This window comes from Cricetulus griseus (genome assembly GCF_003668045.3).
Source record: "Cricetulus griseus strain 17A/GY chromosome 1 unlocalized genomic scaffold, alternate assembly CriGri-PICRH-1.0 chr1_0, whole genome shotgun sequence".
Taxonomy (NCBI): domain Eukaryota; kingdom Metazoa; phylum Chordata; class Mammalia; order Rodentia; family Cricetidae; genus Cricetulus; species Cricetulus griseus.
In genome coordinates this window covers 14,430,399-14,454,776 of record NW_023276806.1, presented here as the reverse complement: position 1 = coordinate 14,454,776, position 24,378 = coordinate 14,430,399, and the positions used below count along the sequence as shown (strand labels likewise).

The 24,378-nt window shown below is 37.4% G+C and overlaps 1 protein-coding gene across 1 annotated transcript in view; it reads right to left on the bottom strand.

Annotated features, from left to right (window-relative positions):
• Positions 1–238: 238 nt before the first annotated feature.
• The window catches only part of Sh3glb1 (SH3 domain containing GRB2 like, endophilin B1), a 34,133-nt gene continuing 9,993 nt past the window's right edge, over positions 239–24,378 (bottom strand). Inside the window, exons 3-9 of the mRNA XM_027395890.2 lie at positions 23,086–23,214; positions 21,548–21,681; positions 19,737–19,829; positions 10,379–10,468; positions 9,830–9,930; positions 5,108–5,336; positions 239–4,775 (exon numbers count right to left, since the gene is read on the bottom strand). Coding sequence (XP_027251691.1) covers positions 4,668–4,775; positions 5,108–5,336; positions 9,830–9,930; positions 10,379–10,468; positions 19,737–19,829; positions 21,548–21,681; positions 23,086–23,214 — 884 coding nt within the window. The 3' untranslated portion in view covers positions 239–4,667. The remainder of the gene's footprint in view (positions 4,776–5,107; positions 5,337–9,829; positions 9,931–10,378; positions 10,469–19,736; positions 19,830–21,547; positions 21,682–23,085; positions 23,215–24,378) is intronic.

The following is a 24,378-nucleotide window of genomic DNA, read 5'->3' as shown; positions in this document are numbered from 1 at the left end:
CAAAGCAAAGACACAAAGGCATTCAGTTGGATATCCCTCCCCTCCATCACACCCCATCTCTCTCTACAGCATCTCTTCACACATTGCTCATAGAGCATAGAGTGCTAAATGTTTTCTGGGGGCATGGTGGCAGTGGCAGTGGCAGAATCATTTACAAATTGCTATACTTTGTCTACCAGCAACCCCACTTCATAGCACTCGTGGAAATAACTAGGAACACAAAGGGTTAGCGGCACAATGTTCTTCAAAGCAGTTTATTAGTGAAAAACTGGAAACCTAAAAATTCAACAGTAGTTTAATAAAATGTGGCACATATGAAGAAGTATCATGCAGCCATTAAAAAAGATGTAGAAATACATATGACACAGCAAGATCGTCATGGTACTGTTGAGTGAGAAGTTACAAAACAGCATGTACAATTTGATCCCATTAAAAAAAAAATCCTTAAAGGTACAGTCTGGAGGCCACACACCTGTCCCAGCATTATCCTCAGATGGTGGAATCGTAGGCCACTTTTGTATTTTTACCTCCAAATTTTTCTTTTCATCAGCATATTATGACTTGTATTAATAAAAAAGCATTAACAATTCTTAAAAAGTCTACTTTGATGTAGGAATAAGAGTACAGCTTAGCAACCTGAGGAACAGTGATGTAGATATGTTAGTCTATACTGCTTCACTGGTTTATTTGGGTGTTTTGATGCTAAACACCAGTTCAAAGGCACTGTGTGGAAATATGGTGGTTAGAGCTCATCTTTGTTTAGACCAGTGGTTCTCAACCTTCCTAATGCTGTGACCCTTTAATACGGTTCCTCATGGTGTGATGACCCCCAACCACAGTTATTTTCATTGCTACCTCATAACAGTAATTTTGCTACTGTTATGAATCATAATGTAAATACCGGATATGTAGATGGCTCTAGGCAACCACTATGAAAGGGTCATTTGATTCCCACAGGGGTTGCAACCCTGCTGCTTTAGCCAGTGGCTCCACATTTCTATAGACCTTATGTAGCATCCAGGCAATATTTTCCTTTCTGACACTAAATGCATCCTTCCACCTTCACACCCACTTCTAAGACTGATCTGAAAATATCTCAACCCATTAAGAGTGGTGGTAAGGCTTACAGAAGGCAAGGGGAAATTGTCACGAGATGCCAAACTGCAGCTGCCTGAGGGTGGAAGGTCAGCTCTGTTAGTTCTGCAGGGTTTCTCAGCACGACTGCAGTAGGATTACACAAATGGCTTACTGTACAACTGGGGGGCCCTGCTTCCAGAATTTGGCTCAGTAGATCTTGTGGGGGAGAAGACATAGGTATCAGCAGTTTTTTTCCTTTTACCCACAATGTATTTATTGAGCACATACTAAGAGTCGGGCTGTGTGCTAAGAGTAATTTATAATGAACAGAATTAAAGTCTCTCACTTGGAAAGGCTTCATTCTAGAGTGACAAGTACATGCTAAATAAATAAATTATAAAACAATATAATTACAATGAATAGAAAATAAAGTAAAATTCTTTTTTGTCTTATAATATTTAAAAAGCTTTCACATGGTAGATTAACACTATTAATTCCACAGGCCCATGTAGACAAAAGTATAAATAAGGAAGACTATTTGAAAACAGCAAATAGCATTTTCAACAAGTTTCCAGGCAATGCTGATACTGCTGGTTTGAGATCTTGTACTCAACTAGGACAGAGAGAGAAGGGCAAGCATGGCACTTTCCATAGCTTCATAGTTTCATGCGGACATGAGTGCCGGGAAGTGAAGGAGAGGGCCTGGAGCAAAGGGGGCTGTCAGGCATCTCCCCTTGACAGCTCTTCACTCTGGCTTGTCCAACTAGGCAACTCACTGCAAAAATTTCAGGTGCTGGGGATTTTCAGGGACTGCACGTCAGCAAAGTGTGGCATTCTGTGAGACTCTGCATAAGCACATCTCCTGTCCACCCTGTCATCTTCTCCTGGCTACACTAGCTTCCCTTTGTTCCTGTTACCTGAAGGTTAACACAGACGGGGAGGACGGGCTCTATCACACCGGGGCTGTGGCTCTAGGTTTACTCCCTTTGTTCCCCAGAGTGAGATACACACTCACTTCAGGAACTTTATCTGCAGTATGGATTTGTTTATTAGCACCATCAAAATGTTTTACCTATAACCTTGTGGGTAGACACTTTAAGGACAAAGGTGGATACAATCTATTTCCTTTTCAGTCTGTGGAGAGCCTATAAATACCGCCTTGTTTACTGTTTCATCAGTACACAAACCCTTCACTCACTACTATGCTCAGGGCTGAGGGTTTATTTAAGTAACTCTGAATTGCACATGAATTAATGGGCTTCCCAAGAGCTTTCTTCTATGCTTAACAATCCCCTTGGGCCTTTACCTGAGCAAAAACTAAACTTTAAGCTAAAACTAAAATTAAACAAAACACCCAGCCAAACAATAAAACCCCATTAAAACAACAACAACAACAACGACAAAATAAAAGAACATGCCTACTGACTATGGCGGATTTGTGGTGAACAAGGACCCTTTAACTTTAATACCTCCCTATGAATCCTGTGGGAGGGAGGTCAGTGTGGCCTCGGGAACCAACACTCCTGGTGGAAAGTGTGAGGCCCTACTACAGAACTCATTGAGTGCAGTGGGTGGAGAGTGGATTGGACAGGAATAAGCACAGGGTAAAAGAGGTTCCTCTCGTCCAGTCACAAAGCCTACACAACAAGGTGGACTAGCTACAGGGACTAGAAAGGGGCATCTGTGTTTATAAAATGTTTACTATGTGCCAGATCTTTGCTTAGGAGCAAAAGACAAAAAGTAACACTTGTGGAAGTCTCCTATTAGGTGGCATACTTATTACCCCCATTTTACCTTTAAAAAAAAATGGCAGTTATATATCCAAGTTGAAGCCCAAGGAGTCCAGTGTGCAAGGAAGGCTGCATATGAACCCAGGATCAATTCACTCCATATTTATATTTTCTCCTGTGCTGTTCCATTTCCCAAAAACCTAATTTGCTGAACTAAAGCTGCGGTTAAAACTCATCCAAAGTTTTACAGTCCCTGAAAACCTAAATGTGGACAAAAATTACAGATGGTACTACAAAAGCTTCATTCACTTGATCCACAGAACAGGAGCCATCTCCAGTTGTTTAAGTATGTAACTCAAGTGTGAGTAAGAGGCTTACACAACTATAAAACTTATGGCATAGATACAAGGGGCTGTTAAAGCTGGGACCAAGAACTATATTTTCCATGTTTACTGAGCTCATAGGTGCTCTTAACACAAATGGATGCTTACAAATGCCATTTAAATATCACTTCTCAGAGTTGAAAAGTTTACAATTCTAGAATCTCTGAATGAATGAACTACACTTTTGAACTTTATTGTTAAGCTAATCTAAACAAACTTAAGCTCTCTTGGTTCCAAGTCCAGTACATCTTTTTCTTTTTACCTATGTCTATTTCTGACTTCTTAGATATAAATGAGGTGATTCCTAACACAGTACTTTCTATTTCTTCAATCATAATATTCTGTTATAGGCTATTATTTTGTCTTCTTTAGGAGCATCTTGTTCATAGTAAGTAGTACACTTGGTTGGATCAACAAAGTAGCTAGTTCTCAACAAATGTCTTTTGGATGTATGGATGGATGGATGGTGGGTGATGGATGTATGGATGTATGGATGGATGGTGGATGATTGATGGGTGAGAACTGAAGCCCTAACAAAAGAATTTCTCAACTGGCAATTTAGAGCAACAACTGCTGATGTATAGCATGGTCCTCATAGCAATTCTCCGGCTTCAGATGTATCATTAGTAATCTCCAGAGGGTGTACTTCATAACTAGAGACCCAGGTGAAGATAAGCTACATTCATTGCATATGACTTACCCCATAATTAACCCTATTGCATTAACCCTTTTTTTGCACACATTTGTTGTTCAATAATATATCTTTACTATAGTGTAGTATGTTCTTAATGGATGCAATTCTGATTATGCATCAAATTGTGCCAACTGAAAAATCTTATGATTATTCTTTGTGAATAAATTTGTCCCCAGGGTTCTGCAACCTTAACAACATTATGAAAAGAAGTAACACTTTTCAAGGACTTAGGTTTAAAAGAAACTATCCAGTGGTGTTTTAAAAATAAACAAGCCCAAACCAAACCAAATAAAAACAAAACTCCAAAGCCAAGAAACCCTACTTAAGCACAGTATTTAAGTCATCTAATTCCTACTGGGCATCAAGGTAAAAATGAGTTTTTAACTTTATTCTTTGGCCATTATACCTAAAAAATGAGTCACTATAATCATGCACAATAAATTTATTTTGCATAAAAGAAAAAGCTTGCTGTTAATGAAAAATTCAGTAGAAAACAATCCTTTTGTTTTTAAATTGGGGCTCAAAAGTAGAAGTGGCTTGTTAGTGAAATCTCAGTAAAAAGAGAATTGTGTAAGAAAACATTCTTGTCATGAAATCTCTAACATAAATTCTGTAATGAAGTATTAACCATGCAATTTTATTGGCAGAACGGCCAGTTTCTGATGCTTGTAGTTTTTCTTTTCAGTTCCTTATGACATGAACATGAAAGGTACTTAAGCCTGCTTTAGAGTTACTGTATATAAATATGGTGTCATGATAGGTAATCGTTCATGATTTCCCTATTTAATTGAGAAGTTCTAAGTAGGTAATTGGCACCTTGCCTTTCTGATTTCCTCTCTCCCCCATTAGCCAGTCTGAATCCATTCCAACGACACTGAACACAGTGATTACCTACAAAATATAATATTTCCAGTTATTAACTATATTTAAAACAAGCTTACAGCAAACAAATCAAATTTATATTAAATATGTTTAAGCTATTCATTATTTAAGAGTTTTATACATTTAGCTGAAAATTTACATCTAGCTGAAAAATCTAAGGATTTTACCAGTAGCAGTTTTTAAACATAGGTAGAACTTATATGCATAAATATTTAAAACATTATTTCTATTGCTCTACTAGCATTCATAATAAATGAAGCATTGCTACTTTAAGTCAGTAATGAGAAACTTCCATTTTGTCCTAGTATCAGACTACATGTGTCTGTCTGTGAAACACTCACCTCGTCTGCCAGAAGTGACAGTTCAGTACTGTTCGCAGCGTCATAGTCATAGAGAACCCTAGCCTTCCTGCTGCCACTTGATTCTTTAAGGTCGTTGAGGTTGGAAGGAGAGTTGATTACTAGGCTACCTGTTGAAGCCATCGCAGAAGGGCCAATAGCATTTGAAAACGCAGATGCCACAGGTGTCCCTGAAGTCTGATTGTTGTTAGAAAGATAATTGGATGGAAAACTGTTGGAAAACAAACAAACAAAAACAAAAAACCAAACCCTCAATTATCTATTTTCAAGTGATTAAATTACTCACTGTCACCACTAGATGGCACTGTTTGCCAACTTCCCCCCCACAGGGAAGATTTAACAGACCCTAATACTTCAGGCAGGAAGTGTGGATCTGTCTTCCCCTTCCTTCTTGGGTGGCACTCAAAAAGAAAATCCACGAAGGTTTGCATTAAAGAACATTTTGGCTAACATTCCTTCCTGGGGTATATGTGTGTGGCTATTTCTTCTTAAATACTGCCAAGAATATATTTGTCCTGGGTGTACGTGTGTGCGTGCGTGCGTGCATGCGTGTGATATTAATCTCTCTTCCTCTCTGTGAGGAAACAAAATAAATAAAAACAAAGAAAAGCTAAATAGTAGGTAGTATTGTAAAAATGAAGTTTTCTTAATTTTTGGGAATTATTTGGTTGCCTGAGCTTTGTCATCAAATCAATATATCATCACATTGTCCTATCAGCCAAGTGACAAGTATGTACTAATACCCTCAGCATTGCTACTTTAAGCTCAAGACACGAGATGAACTGATGTCATAATTACTTTAAGAGGTATATAGACTAAGAGATTAAAACCTTTAAGTTAATTTATTATGATTGATAATAATGACGAAATATAAAATAATAGGAAAACACAGAAAATTTCATGAGTTGATTTTTCTATTACTTTAAAAGAAAAAAAAAAGTCCTATTATAAACAAGTGATGCAGGGTAGCTTCCAATGCATTTCTTTTCTACTTTGGTTTTCCGAGACAGGGTTTTTCTATGTAACAGTCCTGGATATCCTGGAACTTGCTTTGTAGACCAGGCTGGCCTTGAACTCACTGAGATCTGCCTGCCTCCGCCTCCAAAGTGCTGGAAATAAAGGTGGTACCACCACTGCCTGGCAGCTTCCAATGCATTTTAAGACTTCTTGTTCAGCAGTAGTCTATTGAAACAGTAGGTTTGTGCATGCTAAGAGATGCTCTCCTACAGAGTTATACGCCCTGCCCCATATTTACGCTTTAGTCAATCTACTCATTAAAATATATAAGGCCCTTTGTCTGGTAAACTGTAAGAACTTCATATCTCTGGAAAAATAATATTTTTTAGATGTATTTATTTTGCATTACATGTCTGAATGCTTTACTGGCACACATGTATGTGCACCACACACTCCTGTTGGATTCCTTGGAACTAAGGTTACAGATGCTTGTGAGCTATCATATGGGTGTTGGGAATTGAACCTAGGTCCCCTCAAGAGCAAGTTCTCTTAAGCAATGAGCCATCTCTATAACCTGTAAAATTCTCTTTGTGACTACCATGCCACCTAGAAATCAGTCAGCCCCCAGCAACATCCTCTGTATTCCTTTTGCTTCCTTAAGCCATGTTTGTGTCCTATACTGCTCCTACGGCTAAATCTAGAGGGGGACAGGGTAGGGATCCTATGTTCCTCAGCCCCAGGCTTCTCTAAGCAACTCTCTTTTCTGTGTTGAAGCCTGTCCCGGAACTCACCCATAGTGTCAGTACTAATGTATCCAGTGTGCCAGGAGAAAAAGAAAAACCTGTGTTGTCTTACATTTATGAGTAGAACCCCTTAGGTGGGCCACAATGCTGCCTGGCAGTTATATATTAGGTCTAGGCAATTCATTTCTGGTCTCTTGGTGATTATTTTATATCCTGTCATTTACCTTCAAAATGTCAGTTCTGCACCCGGCTGACAGACTGATGAAGAGGACTAACAATGAGGAGAGTGGCCCTCACTCTCTTACTATCGACGCTGCCTGTATTTGAGGGTAATCCCTTTTCAGGTTCGCTCAATTGAGACTTGGAGATTTCCCTAGTCATTCTTCCCTTCGCCCAGCATCTTTATCATCGCATGGCCCACAAACCCACTGTTGTTTCTAAATTTAAACAAACTGCAGATCTTCCTCTCTCCTCTGGCTGCTGCCGTTCTGTTCTTAACACAAGAACTACTTGGAAATCGACCTCAACTTGCTGTCACAAATTCCTTTCAGTCTCTCATGTAACAAATAAGCTCCACCCACTGTTCAACCAGCTGTCTCACAGATTTAACACTCTGTGACAAGATGAAGACTCTGCCCTCCTCTAAGTCACCACCTCGGCACAATGCCCTGACACACCCTCATCAAAAGGAAGCTCTGCAAGGTGATGCCCACCTTTCTAAGAACTTCAACATTTGAAGCAACACCAATCACTGTAGTCAATTAAAAGATGACTGACTTTGTGCGGACACCTGTTTCCTTCTGTGAGCACTGAGCACTCACAGTGTCCATCGTGTGTAGTGGTGAGGACTATAAAGTCTATGAATAACACGTATAAGGGGTATGGAAAAGATCTGAGTATAGCTTAAGTCCTTCAGAAGTAACACATGTTATCCAGCTACTACTGACAACAATCCTATTACAACATGGCTCTACTCTCCAGAAATAGCTTTTGGGTTGGTTAGTGTGACATGGATGCTTTGTTATTTATTATTGTTAAGGTCTGCACGTAAGATAAAGTGTTTTACTATGTAGACCAGTTTAGCCTACTGCCTGAGCCTCTGAGTGCTGGGATTTCAGACATATAGCATGACATCGAACCTGTCTTGAAATAAACGAAAGGGTTATTAACATTTCTCCCACTCCTGTCACTGGTCCTTAGCAGTCATACAATTCTTGGCAGAGAGGCAGAGTGGGCAGCCTTCACCAGAACAGCGCAGGTTTTACTTTGTATGGTGCTTCACCTAGAGTACCAGCGATAAAACTTTGTTTGAATGGCCAAGTGCCAAGGACTTCGTGGCTTTAAGAGAATGAAATATGAATGGCTAACAAGCACGACTCATGTGCTGGCCTTCCAGAGTGTCACCACACAGTGCCAAGGCTTACACTGTTCTGTCCTTGGATATGCACACCACTAACAAAACACTAAGAATGCACAATGCAAACTAGGCAGGCTACCAGATCTAAAAATAATAGGCTACAGTTTATTTTGAAGATCTAAAATTAGCTTTGTGATGTTACCTAACTTTGGTGTAGGCCTAAATCTGAAGGATAAATTTGCAGAATAAACACTGTAGTGACTCTTTTTAAATGCCAAACTTCTTTTTATGGTTTACTTTTAAGGCCATTCATGGTGCAACTCCGTTAACTCCTCCAGTCTTGCATACAACTCCTTTCTCCACTAAAAAGTATGCTCTCACTAGAATGAAGTACTGTCAATTAACCAACTTGCTGCTTCCCTTTCCTTGGTCTCCTGGTTTATAACATCCACCTTTGCCTTGGGCTTCCTCTAGATGACTTCCACTAAAATAACTCCACCTGGGAAACTTGTAGCTGGGCCGTAACTGGTGTCCTCACAACACCCTGCTCCATCTATGTGTCACATGGCTTGTCTACCCATGGCTAGTACTCAGAATTCATACTATTTCCAACATTACCTTACAATGAGAGCTCCATCAAGGCAAGTATCCTAGCTTGTTTTGTTTGCTGATGTAACTCAAGAACATATTTGGGGACTATGGCAGGTATTATATGAATATTTGATAATTAAATGACTCAAGTACAGACTTTATATACTATTTTGCTTTAAAGTACATTACTGTACTCGAAATAATTATGTAAGGGACTTGAGGTCTTCAGACTATTCCAAAATTAACAAATTAATGAATCAGCTTACCTTTAAGGTAACAAAGCATTAACGTAGCTGTTTCTTTCTTCTTCAGCCAAAAGCAAAACATATTCAATAGTAAAAGAAAAGTTAAGCCTCAAATGTACCTATCATTTTCTTTATATGGCACTAAAAACAATTCTCCTAATTACCTTCTCATCTCTGGTAACAGATTTGTGCTAGGAAAGCTAAAAATGTAACCTCTGAAGTCTGATAATTAAAAAAAGGAATTGTGTACAAGCTAACAAGTCCTTAACTCTTTCAATTCTCACTCTCGCTACTGGCTCATGTATAAAAATCTTTCAGTTTTTAATTAAATATCTTTATTTTTCTGTGGTGTGTGCACGTGTGTATGTGATGGCGGGCACCTTGAGGTCAGAGGACACTTTTCAGATGCTAGCTCCGTCCATCATGTGGGTCCTGGGACTTGAACTCAGGCCATTAGGCCTGGCAGCAGGAACCTTTACTCAGTGGGCCAGGCCACCAGCCTCACATGAAAAATCTGAACTTATTAAAAAATTGTGTCTTTTTTTGTTACTGTGCAAAGTCATGAGCTTTACCCCATCATTTTCATGTGTGTGTCTGCTTTGTTTTTCTTCATTTCTCTTCTCCAATGCCCTCCCTGGTGTTCCTGGCCCAGGAAGCATGGCTTCTCTTGTTTCTTTCCAGCATCTTGTTGTCACAGTGCTGGGATCTACTAGGTCCTCGTGCTTGTGTGCCTAGTGCTTCCCCACAGAGGCTCCTTTCCAGTCTCCACTCTCCCCATCATGACTTTCATTTAGGAAAAGGAAATTGCTACCTTCCCAGTTGTTTTTGGAGGTCTAACATGTACTGGTAACACTGTGCATAGTAAGTCATCTGGGCTTCTACAAAGTCATTCAGACAGCGGAGATGATGGGCCTGGAATGGAAAAGTTGCAGTCAGTTCTCAGAAGTTCTTCAAGTGGCGCAAGCTAAGGCAGAACACAGGATAACACTGCTGTGAAGGAGGTAACCTGTAGTATCCTACTGTAAAGCTTATTAATGCTCATATTCTGATCAGGCTCATCAAAACTAATTACTGGTGAATAATAAACTGACAAACTTTGTTTATCAAGAAGAGCCAACATGTGGATTTATGAAATGGGAAAAAAAAGGAGTGATGAAATGTAAGAGAAAATTTAAGTATTTCTTCAGATCCCTTCTAAAATCTCACACTTGAAACTTTCCTTGACTGACAACTGACCCAAGGAGCTCTCTTTAAAGGCAGTGTCTGTATGCAGCTCAGGGTGCCTTTAACTTCACAAATTCCTCCCTAGCTGCCTAAGTGCTGTCTCAGCGTCTTTTCTTGAGGATGATTTAATACTCACGTGGGTACTGCTGATTCCCTCCAGCAGAAGTCGGGTAATCTCTGCCTGACGATCAAATTCACTTTGAGTTATTCGTAATTCCTGTTCAGACTTAAGTTAGAACATACTTTAAGGATCTCATTAGAAGATTTAGTTCACTTTACACAGACCCACCTCTCCAAATCCCAATATACTCCAAATAAGGATTTCAAGATTCCCTAATTCATTCTCATTCCCCCCACTCCTCTCTCTCTCTCTCTCTCTCTCTCTCTCTCTCTCTCTCTCTCTCTCCTGGTCTTTAGTTTCAGGACCTATCTGTGTCACCAAACACCAACACTTGACTCATATCAAAGCTTAATAGTCTGAAGACATATGACAGTCAAGATACCATATACCTTTTTTAGTATTTTGCTGAAGTATTTTACAAAATACTGAGTACCATAGTTTTATAATTATAAAACAATATTATTTTCAAAAACTCCAAATTATTACTGTGTGCTTTTCTTTTGTACTTAAGTTAACAACAGTCTTCAATTTCAAATCAAAGACTACAAGAGCACAGCCATAGGATTCCCACCTCTTGTGTTTAGTTACTAAACACTTGTTGCTAAGACAGTTCTTGGTTGTCCTACAGTTAACTTTCTTTCTTTTGTAATTTCTCTCTAAAGTATGTATAATAGGCTTTGTTATTAGCATCATTTATTAAGACTAGGGTTAAAAGTTTTTTGATCAGTGTTGTGCTAGCACGCGGCTTCTAAGGAAAAGGAAGTTCTCTAACATTCTGCTCTGCACGAATGATATAAATACTCTGGCTTTGAAAATGAGAAGTAGGCAGCACTACTGGCTTCTGTTTACTGCTGGAACAAAACAGTTCACTGAAAAACTAAGTAAGTATACCAAATATTAGTATCTCAAAACTTTGGTTAGAAGTGGGTGGTAGGAAAATGAGGAGGAAAAATAAAACTTCACAGCCTATTTGAAACAATGAGCTTAACTTCACTACTGGAAATCATCTAGTGACGGACTCTCTAGCATGCAGTTACCCATATGCAAACAACTGACATGCTTTCTTAGATGTAATGAAGCAAGGCCACACACTTTTCCTTTATCTCTTTTACCCTTTGTTGACAAAATACCCTCACGAGCAGCTAACAGAGACTTGCATGGTCTGTCGGTTGCTTGAATACCCTACTGGCAGCAGACTTGGGGGAGGGGACTAAGTAAGTGTTGACCACTAAGTTTATTTTGTGAAAACAAGCTTGATTTATATTACACAATAATTAAAGTTAATACATTAACTTCAAGTAAAACCAAATACTTTAGGAGGCCTAAAGTCAATTTTATCTGGAAGACAATAGGAAGCAGAAAAAGTTCATGAAAAGAATCAGTGTTCTTTTTCCAGAAGGCATAGAGGTCTCAATCACATTACATTACACTCACATTATTTACTATTCTGCTTGATGGATGACAAAATGGCTTTTCTTAACAGAAAAACCTCCAGCAAATCAAAACAAATGAATGTCAAAGGTAAGCTGGGCTGGTTCCACCCAGCTCTGTTATAATATGGGCTACTTCTACAAATGTAAAGAAATGACAAGCTGAGGTGAAATGATGATGATGCTTTAATAGCAAGGAAAGGAAACAAGGACGGGATTAGCTGAGCTCACCAAAGCCAGGGCGTTAAGTTTTCTAGACTTGACTAAAATGTCATGCTTAACGTCAGCTGAGCAGGACCACACTATGAAGCTTAGACAGTCACACTGCATCATCTAGACTTGAGATTCTGAGCAATAACCAGCAGGAATGAACCTCATCTCTTCAACAAATTCCAGTGTAAATTTCAAGGTTGCTATAAAGAGTCAAATGTCCCAAACTGTCCATCCACCCAACATATAGAGGATAATAAACGTGATCAGTTCACTGAAGAAGAAATGATACATAAGAGGCTTAAAGACATTGAATTTTACCAATAATCATTGATCTTCTAGACTTCATTTACAATTGAGGTACAGATTTGTAGGGAAAAAATCATTGAAGAATTACTGTTAGCAAGCTGCCTATTTACTATCACAGTTTGGGATGAGTTTATTTTAAGAGCCCCTTTAAGATGTAACTTGGAAAATGGACAAGCTATTGGGTGGTGGTATCACGACTCAGCACCTATATGCTAGAAATGCTCATCATTTGGAGGCATTTGCTCCAACAATCTTGGTTGACTACCTACTTATTTATGGGCTTAGGTTAGGTCTTCAGGAACATACAGTTTTGAATTCTGTAATTTTTAAAATTATAAAATGATAGAAGTCTCAAACCCATTTAGACAAATTTCCTGTGTTTTCATATACTCTTATATAACAGGCATTTTTTAAAATATAAATTTCCCCCATTTACTTACTACACCAACTACTTTTCAGTCTTGCAGACAGAAATCTTTTAATGAGGTTGTACTAAAGAAAGATGCCATAAGTGGTGGTTTGAATGAAGAACATCCTTCATAGGCTCATGCATTGAACACTTGGTCCACAGGTGATCTACTTTAAGGGGTGTGGTGGTTTGACTGAAAATAGCCCCCACAGGCACATAGGGAGTGGAATTATCAGAAGTGTGGCCTTGTTGGAGGAATTGTGTCACTGGGAGTGGGCTTTGGGTTTCAAATGCTCAAGCCAGGCCCACTGTCTTGCTCTTCCTGCTGCCTTCAGATCTCTCCAGCACCTTATCTGCCTGTGTGCTGCCATGCTTCCTGCCATGAAGACAATGTACTAAACTTCTAAAACTGTAAGCTACCCCCAACTGAATGTTTCCTTTATAAGAGTTGCCACAGTCATGGTGTCTCTTCACAGGAATAAAACCCTAAGACAGGAGGTTATAGAATGTTTAGAAGGTGCACCTTACTGGAGGAAGTACAGTTCTGTGGGTGGGCTTTGCAAGTCTTGCCCACTTCCTGTTTTCTCTTTTTGTTTCCTATGAATGGATAAAGATGTAAGGTGTAATCATTCAGTTTCCTGCTCCTGTTGCTTTCCCTGACATGATGGACTCTCCCTCTGGAACCATAAACCAGATTAAACTTTCTACCTTAGGTTGTTTTTGGTCATGGTATTTTATATTCTGATTTCATGGTTCAACTTATATTCTCTCACATGCTGGTCTGCCTTCTTTTCATGTTGGAGGGGTGGGACCACACTAGGTTGATTAAGATTCTACACAGGAAGATATGACCTTAAATCAAGCATTTCCCATTGCACTGCCAAACAACACAATCAACAGCTCAACAAACTATGCATGAAACACACTGTATAATCAGCAATTTTAAAAGTATAAAATCAAAGTTAAGGCTTACCAACCTATTTAACTATCTGAGGCCACAGTTAGTACCTATCCTTCATTTGGAATGCAGACTTTGGTAAGCCTGAGAATGGAAAGTAAATGACAAATGTCCGAAGACCTAAAATAACATTTGAATTGAATCTGCACTAAAAATCACAATTTTCTTGAGTTAAAACTTGATTTCCCAGCCAAGAGAAAGTGAGAGATGGTAACAAGCAGACGGATGGCTTTCACAAGTAGCAGTATAACACTGAGGGAGAAGACAAAAATCTAATCATCTAATTGTCACATTGTACCATGACGAAATTGTAATGATGACACTGACTATAAATATTTGCTAGACTGCGTTTTATGTAGCTATAGTTTATACATTTTACAGGTACATTCTACTAAATGACAGAAAATGTCATTTTAGGGCTCAGGAGAACCACACCTTTACTTCCCTGAAACCCAGTTCTCTGAAGACAGGAGGTCATAGCATTTGGTGTTCTTTACATTTAAAATAACTGTCAATGAATAAATCAAGTATCAAGTACTTGTCTGCTAGCAACACACTGTATGAGTACCACTTGCTTATCTATTGTCTAGGATTCCTCATGGTGTACACAGCATCTGTGGAGTGCAATTCTACTGCTGTATGGAACTGCTAATAGTAAACACACATGACAATTTCCTTAATTTTCAGATTTTAAAAGATTTGTAACATAGGCCAAAATTGTCAGTAGCTCCAAGGCTGGTGCTCATTTAATGTTTACTGAATGAACATCAATTCTGGTTTCACAATTGTGCAGTTTAAAATTTTACTTACTTTTGTTACTTCCTCTGCCCAAATCTAGCCAGCATTAAAAATTAGAGAGAAATATAGAGCATGAAATAAAGTTGGAGTTACACATTTCCTACAACTTAGTATAGTTTAGTTTATATACTTTAGTTTAAATGGCATATTTCTCCCCCTTAGAAAATGAACACAGTAGTAATGTAAATCAGTAGAGCTGAATATATTATGAAGTCTGTCTATTTATATGTACTAACAATACCAACTTTTAAAACTTATGGCGACTCTACAAATAAGAGTAACAGCTTCCTTAAATTGAGAATGTCTGAGCTTTTATAGAGAACCTATAGTCTCTCTTGTAAAATGGGAGGTTTAAACTACAGGATTTCTAACTTTGAGGTATAAATCCTAAATTTTTAGTAAATAAAAACAAGGATATATAGACACTGAGTGTTACTGATGAAACTATTTCTGGGGAGAAACAATCAATTTGAAATATAATAAATTTAAGATTTCTAGTTAAATATCTTATTGTAAGTAGATGATAAACAGCTATAAAACAAATGCTCTTAATAATCAAGCAAAGTCTTGCTAATAGTTTAGAATATTTTTACCATGAACAAAAGGAAACCTATGATTTATACAAAATTAAAAATGACTGAAATAGTCTCACCCTTTTCAATTACCTATAGATAGGACAATGGAAATAAATAAATACATTCTCTTGCTATATAAGAACACTGTTATTTAGCCAGGACTTCAAAAGTTAATAGTTGAAAACAAAGGCAAATACCAATCAACAATGACCCATTAATTATTAAATAGACTACTGATTTCTTGCCGCTTTAAATGGCAGTAATTTATCTAGAATATAATTCCAAGAATTAACTTTTTGTGTGTGTGTTTAGTATATGTACTGTGTGTGTGTGTGTGTGTTTGTGTGTGTGTGTGTGTGTTGGGGTTGGCAGTGGCGACAATGTACATGTATGGAGAGGGCAGAGATTGACTTTAGGTGTCCTCCTTCATTGCTTTCCACCTTACTTTTTGACCAGGAGCTCTTACTGAACCTGGAGCTTACCAATTGGCTCCACGGATCTTCCTGTCTCTACCTCTGCCTCCAGTGCTGGGGTTGTAGACAGGCACTAAAATACACTTTTTATTTTTTTATTTTTTTTATTTTATTTTATGTGGGTGCTGGGGAAACCAAACTCAGGCAAGCACTATACTGACTGAACCATGTACCCAGCCCCAAGGACTATGAATTGCTAGAGGCTGACATGAATTAACTGTTTTCTTATATTCACATAATTTTAATTAAAGTAAAAAAAAAATCAAAAACAAGCCTAGCATCTCAAAACTTTCTTTAATCTGAGCTAAATATGTACACCAGCTATTATAAACAATTTTCATTCTCTTATTCCAGGAAGTTATTTAAGGGAGTTAGCCCTGGATATGGAATAGGCCTGGTCACTGGACTCTGTCTCATCTGGAATGGCAGACAAAATAATTCTATACTGAATTTCAATAACAATATAGTAAAAGAACAAAAAAATGAAGTCAATTTGTATACTTTTACTGCCTTTCAAGTAAGGTAAATCTTGTTAATTTTCATTGCTAAAATAACACTATGAAACTTCAGCCTAAACTACCACTAAACTACCACATTTACTAGATGTAAAACAGCATTACACACCTATGATTTTAAAATCTGTTTTGGCATGACCAACAAATTTGGTGGTTCTTCAAGTTTCAATATCACTTCAACTGGCATTTTTTGCCTGGACATAATCAATGCTTAACTTCAGCCATTTGACTTCTACATGCAGCAAATAGCAAGAGAAGGCATTTTATTGAAGATGTAGAAAACACAGTAGGCCAACAAACCTTCAGCCATTTTACATGCAGGAAGTTGAGCATGTAAGAGAAATTTACCATAATGTTATCTCCTTCAAGCCGGGCGGAGTTTAGTTGCTTAAGTGCATAGGTGAGAGACAAAGAACACATTATACCTATGAACACACCGAAAGGAGTTACATCTGCACAATAAATAAAGCACATGCTGATCAGGCACTGAGAGAGAGAGAGAGAGAGAGAGAGAGAGAGAGAGAGAGAGAGAGAGAGAGAGAGAGAGAGAGAGAGAGAGAGAGAGGGAGAGAGAGAGAGAGAGAGAGAGAGAGGGAGAGAGGAAGGACACGCTCTTTCTATTTAAACAACAACAAACTATTTGTTTTTCTACATATGTCATGTAGTGGTGCCTACCCATTACAGAATTTTCAAAACAAAAACCAGCTACTTAATTTCAAATCAGATCTGTTTGGGGGAAACATACCTCTTTAAAAATTACGAATTAACTAACAAAATCAAATTTTCATCTATGAAAGCCTACTTCATACCAACAAGCTTCCTATTTAAAGCTCCTTTCTATTCTGTGAATTTTTGGCACCTCTAACCATTTTCTGTTTCAGTTCTCAGACAGATCTTCATCAGAATATGAAAGGCATGCAGTTCCTGTATTTCTCACAAACTGAAAATGCCAAGGTGTCCAGGGAGGGTTGTGGTTACGGAACAGTGCTCTAGCCTACTGGGATGTAGGGTGAAGGCTTATGTCCACAGAGAGAACAAACACTCTGTAAATTATCTGAAGGGCCATCTTCTCTCAGGTTCCTTTAAAGGTTAGAAAACACTAAAAACAATTTTTTTTCTCATTAGACAAATTTTTAAAAAGCTAGTATCATAATTAGGTTACCAAATACAATTTAAATGTACCAATTCCAGTTGTTTTCTTGTCTCTCTGACAGAATTGTTTATTGTTTTGTTTTGGGGGGACAGTTTCCCACTTACCCCATGCTGGCCTTGGTGTCATGGTGTCTGCAGTGAAGGGAGCTGTAACTCCCAAGCACTGGGATTACAGGTGCATATATGTCTAGTTTTGTTTATTTTATTATTACTATTTATTTTGTGATTCAGGGAACGGAATCCAGGGTAAGCATTCTATGGCTGAGTCCCTCTCTCAGAAGTCTTATTTTCTTTTTCACTAAGCTGCTGTATTTTTGAGAAAATGCTTTTGATGTTTTACCTTTCTTCAATACACTACACCAGAAAACAGAAATTAGTCAATACCAGATACAGATCGATCTATCTATCTATCTATCTATCTATCTATCTATCTATCTATCTATCTATATCTATCTATATATATATCTATCTATATATATATATATAATACATTAAAAACTTTTAAAAAATGATAAGGTTAAATCATCAACAAGTTTAATAATTTGTGAATTGAGGATAGCAGAAATTTTGCACTATTAATGGACTTTATTTTAGAGAACATTTCACAAAATTAGTATTCAATACAAAGAGAATTTAAAGAGCAAGACCAGGAAAACAGTAAATGAAGTTATTTTAGAAAGTAGGGATAAACCTAGCTCCCAAACCTAATTTGGACAGTAATGGGTAGTTACAAAAAAATCCACATAAAAAACAAAACAAAACAGTGAAATGAAACAATATCTAGGGTAAGAAATATCCTCTTTACTTGCCAACTCAAAACCAAGAAATGTATCAGAAGGAAAAAAAAAAAAAGAAAGAAAACTAAACTGCCAGCAGTCTCTATTGATTTCATGGACTTGAAAGACAGGCCAAAAGTAATTCAGACTACGGCAATAATGTTTGAAGAATGAGTCATGCAGAGAAAAAATAAAAATAGAATTTTTGTCTGGACTAATTATTTTGGCTACAGATAAGTTTTGTTTGTATCATGTAGTAATTTTCTAAAAACCTTTACATAAATTGCTGGGATATACCATCTGCATCATCTTTTAATTTTGAACTTGAATTTTCATGGCTGTATCAATTGCCAACTTGTGCAGAGGTATCGAGAAGAACCGTCTTTCGGAAGGTGACTGTTTGGTTCCTGTGCATCCTAGCAGTGGCGCTACACAGTGTTAGTATAATCAATAATCAAAGGGCAGTTAGAGTTATATATGTGTGCTTCCTGGCACTTTCCTAGGTTGAAAAACAGACCATCACCATAATGGTTGTTAATGAAACATTTGTATTGGAACTTGGCAATATTATTCTTATTCCACAGCCATCAAAGTTTTTTTTTTTTTTGATAATTTTTCCCAATGATCCTTGTTAAGATTTTTCTGATTATAAAGTTAGTATCTTAAAAGTAAAGTCATACTGAATCATTTCAGTAACAACTAGAGACCCCTGAACTAACTTAGGACCTCATGCCACCTGCCGAGTTCCTTTATCATCTTTAATCCTGGGGGGATTTGTTTAATGGAAACCACACTGAAGTGAGGATGTCAGGAGAATCTAGAGAAGTGAAAATGAAAGTGGTGGGCAGTTAATATCTTATTGAAGCCAGCCCTTCCCCAGCAGTAGATAATACAAAGTATTAACTTCACGATATAACAATTTTCAACCTTTCCTTCACCAAAGAAAAGTGTCCACGACCACTAGCCATTCTAGTTATTCCCGTATTATGAAATGACTGCGGCTATGGGGGAGTCCAGATACACGCCTCTTAACAAAACACACCCCATGCTCTAATTAAAACAATAGCTTCCTCTAACAACTTGTTCTTGTTTATATTACGCTATTTTCAAACTGTTACAATTCAAATCTAATTTAAGTACTGTACACAGTAGAATGAAAATATAGACAGTGTATCTATTAAAGTTTAAAGCTAAAACCTTTTAATAAAAGTTAGACAAAACAACAACAAAAAACAAGCAAACAAAAAAAAAAACTATTTTAGGGGCTGGTTTTCTAAAAATATTCCAGAACTTATTTATCCATAATATGGATAAATAGTTATGGAAAAAGCTACCTGGAAACCATGTTAACACTATTTAATCTTTTGCAACTATTCTTGGTGACAATTCCTTTATTTATTTTGAGTTAGATATTACTTATTTTTTAAGACATAGGCAAATCTCCTCAAACTTGATTCATTTTCATCTTAATTAAAATCTTTCCCCACTTCCCACTATAATAATCTTTAAAAAACATATTAGCCAGTGCAGCTGTAGGGCCTACCTCAGTGCTAGTGATTAATACCTCTTGATAATGACTATTTTGTACTGACTTGGATGTATTTAGTTCTGATCAATCTGTTTCCAAACAAAAACACACCCCAAATGCTGCCATACACTATTCTGTACTCTGTACTTGCATGGTGTACTAGTAAAATATTTCACAGTCTTTCAAGTTATTAAGCCAAAATGTTTTTCTATTAGAAGCAGAGAAGTATACACTACTTACTGAACTTTTAGCTTCTGCAGCTTTTGCCTTTTTAACTCTCGTTTTTGCAGCATCCAAATCCAGTCTCTTATTCTGTAATAGTTTTCTTTCTTTCTATAAATAACCAAAAAGAACAAAGTAAAGCTAAGGAGGCTAAAATGTGTAAGACCATCCACATTAAAGGAATCACTCTGCATGGAGTATGTGTGTCAGTTCATAAAGAGGCAGTGACCTCGCAGGTGCCTTTCCTTTTTGTTTGTTTGAGACAGAATATTCACTCTGTAGACCAGACCAAACTGGCCCTGAAATGTGGCAATCCTCCTGCCTCTGCTCTCTGAATGCTATGATCACCAGTATATTATACCCAACATTCCCCCTCCCTGACCCTTTAAAACTACTTCAAAACATTCCAGATTCTGAATTCCAGAAACAAAGGTGTATGAGTTTTAGTATCTTCCCATATGCTTCCCTCCACCAGGGATCCGTCTGGAGAACATTTGGCACTATCTTCAGCTGTCATTTACCAGGCAGAAGCCTGGGATGCTGCCAGCCATCCTGCAATGCAGGTGTGGGCTCCCACAACCAGGAGCCATTTGGCCTGCAGTGTCGGGGTGGCCAGGCTAAGAAGCTGTCTCAGACTCTTAGAGAGGCCTAGGACATGGCTCTGTCAAGTCCTATGTGATTTGCCTTACAGACTGGGCAGGCTAATTTTAATATGTCATAGCACCAAATGTAACTCAACTATTGCAAAACAGAATTTCAAATTTACAGACTGGATAATACATAAACATAACTCAAGTTACTGTATAATGCTTTATACCAACTGTAGTAAGAGTCTGTTTTCTTAATTTTTATATTCTATGTATCAGATTTCATCCATCTGACATGTTATTATTTTTTAATGGAGGTGACTAAACCTCAGCCTTCATCAGGCACTACTACTGAGCCATAGTCTTGGCTTAAGCTAGTATCGTTTTTAGTTATATCAATTTAGGTCAAGCCCAAACTCCTTACATATCTCCTTACAGAGATAAAGCCATGGTTGAGCATACTGAAACTTCCTAGGACATTCTGTAGTATAGAATATGCAAATTAAAGTCTGAGGTTGTATGTACAACAATGAGCAGCACTGAGGAAGTCTTAGAGAAAAATATCCTTAAAGCTCATTTTTTTGTCAGTAATAAGACAAGCTTTATGGACTAACAGATTAAGTTTAGAAAGAAATATGACAACATAAATGATTAGGCAATAAATAGCATTTTAAAAGTAGTAACACTTCTTGGAATACACAGATAAAGTATAGGAGCCAAAATAACTAGTAGGTTTCTAGTTCCAGTTTAACAAGCAAGTGAGCTGGGCATTGGTGGCACATGCCTTTAATCCCAGCCCTCAAGAGGCAGAGGCAGGTGGATCTCTGTGAGTTCGAGACCAGCCTGGTCTACAAGAGCTAGTTCCAGGACAGCCTCCAAAATCACAGAGAAAGCCTGTCTTGAATCCCCCACACCCCAAAACCCAAATAAAAAAAAAAATTAACAAGCAAGCATACTTTAACAATATTTTGTTTTCATAATTATTACAGGAATTTCTTCATAGATTCGAGTGTTGGTAATGCACAAAAATCAATGTACAGGCATATTAACAATGTGGCATTAAAAACTAGGAATTATGTTAGTAACAGTCTTTTCTTGAGGTTTAGTTTGTGTTCTGATGAATATTTGCTCAGATATGCAAGCGTTTAGTCTGCAACATCACCACCACAAGGAGGGTAGATCATCTATTAAAAAGTAAGCATAGTCTAAATTATGTGACAAACGGAGTTATTTCCAACTCACTGTGATTGTTTTGTAATCTCCTTCTATAAAGTTTCTTAAAGGAGTGAGGAAATTTAAGGCTGATGTTTGAATCAGCTCTCTGTCAGCTGTTCCAATTCGCTTCTGTGCTTCTCCACATTTAATAAGGGCATTGCCTGCAAAGGAACAAAAAGTTGTGTTTTGTTTTTAAACTATGCCCAGATATTCAAACAGTTAGAGTAGAGCAGACAGAAAGAGAAGCACATGATCAGTTTAACATGAGATTAGATCCCAACCGGTAAGGAGTTAAGAACTCCTGTCTCTGAATACAGACATCTGCATTTGAATTGGTATCTGTGTGGTCACAGATATTTCCTTGTTTTTAAAATGGACACAACAGAATTTATACTATTAAATATTCTATTGCTATGTTATGTAGCAATTCCCTGTCTCAAAACTCTAAAAGACATAAAAAGTGAGGATTTACCAAAATAACAAACATATTATATTGTGCTTAGACCAATGCCAGGAGACCCATTTTTTTAGCCACTATTTTCTATTAATAGATTCTCAAAGTCTAATTTCAATTATCAGGATACATTCACCAGAATTACTAGAAGTACAAATAGATTAAGAGAAAGAGAAATTTAAAATATTCTAGTATTCATGTTCTCCTAGATCTCTGTTAGCTAAAGAAAGGGGCTGGGCCTTTATTAGCTCAGAACAAGCAAGCAATAAGGCATGACGTTTCTCTAAAATTAGCAGTTACAATTTAATTTCAGATTTCTTAAAGATTTAGATTACAAAGAATACTTAAATGTTACACACACACATATGTGTATATATTCAGTTGACTAGTAGCATTAAAATTCAGGTTTATTTCCTTCTGACACAGAGAATATTAGCATAGAAATCTGTAGTCCTATGTCATAAGAAAATTAGGCCTGACAATAGAAATATGGAATTTTGAGGTCCCCATAGTGCCAGAGATAGCTTAACAGGTAAAGGTGTTTGCTGCTAAGCCTGTCAGCCTGAGTCTGACCTGGGAGCCACATGATAGAAGAAAGCACTACCTCCCACAAGTTGTCCTCTGATCTCTGCGTAAGCACTGTGGCATGCACACACACATCTATATAGACATATGAATTCACATACATGTACACAGAGCCAAAAAAATGTAATGATAGTATAGGAACTAACATAGCTGGGTTACTTACTGTCAACACAAGACAGAAAGCATGGACTGGGAATACCATGCATTGTAGGTATCCAGAGGAGATGACTACTAACATATCCTGGGTGCTGATGTGTGAAGTATTTTCAATGTAAGATGAATAGGCACTGAAAGTTTTAATGTAAGTCATTACAACAATTACACTACAACGAGGTAATGAAGACTAATAACATGAATTCATTTAATTTTTAGAGCTAAGAAAGAGGTGAATGCTCTAAATAACTATATTTTTCTATCAAAAGTTTAATATAATAAACACAGTTAAACTGATTCTACCATGTGCTGATATTTTTGAATAGTAAAGATCTAAATGTAAAGTGATTTCCTTTTAGAACCTTTCACTTACCGTAAGCTGTCCCTGGGCCAAACTCAGTCCCTGCATCAATCATGTATTGTCCCAAAAGTTCTGGGTTGTTTATGCGACTTGGTGCTTTTCTATCCAGTTTCTCATAGACGAACTCTTCTATCCTGGCATCTAGGAGAAAGGTTAGAACACCGGTGTTTCAAAAGCGGGAAAAGGGCAGGCATGGTGGACACCAGTAACTCCAGCACTGGAGGAGGGCGGCGGAGGGGGAAACACTCCAGTCCATGGCCAGCCTCAACTCCACAGTGGAAACCCCCCCAACCAAAACAAATGAAAATAATTTTACATAAATTAGCAATTATTTCAAAAGAGCAAAATGATTTAAAAGTCTGCTCTCCTTCCAGCCACTCACTACCTCTGAAAATATAAAATTAGCATTTATTCAAGTATGCATCTTTAAGTCTAATCATATATAATTATATGTTGACTATTACATAATCTCTAAAGGTTTATAGTTTAAAACCTGGTAATGTATCTCAGTACAAAAATATTCTAAAGTTAAACTAGTTATCTGGGTATTCTTTGAGATCTTAAGTTTCAGAAGAGGAATTATAAACTTAATATCCAGTGAAGTTGCCTTTAATCTACTCTAAAGTTATGTTCATCATTTTAAAATCAGGGATATTTAGCTACAGAAATATGTACACAAAGTATCTAAGATCCAAGAACCACATCTACATGTTTTAGCATGAACATGTATTAATTCTCTTTTACAGAGAATCTAAACACAGACACAGACACAGACACAGAGCGTGAGGGCTATGACCGTCCTGCCTTGGAACAGTCTTCAGATCCACTGGCAGTATGACACCTAAAACGTGTGCTCATATGTACACACATGGGCCCATGTATGGCGGTCAGAGTGTAACATTTGTTGTCTTCCTGAACCACAGTGAAAAGTGTTTTTGTTTGCGTTTTAAGGACCTGCAATAGTAATGAAAATACTTTACAAGTTGGCCAAAATAATGTTACTTATAATACATAAAAGGGTTAGTTTGTAATATACAAAATATATGAATTAGATGATGCCAAAAGAATACTAGCTTTTTTAGCAGAGTCTTCTGCAAAACTGTAAGAATTTTAAAGCAGAACTTAAAAACCTTTAATTAGTTAGGCATACCAGCTCATGCCTTTCGTCTCAGAATTCTGGAGGCAGAGGTAGATTATCTGTGAGTTTGAGGCCAGCCTCATTTACTTAGTCAGTTCCAAGCCAGTCAGAGCTATACAGTGACACCCTGCCTCAAAACAAAAACAAAACCCAAAAATCCAAAACCT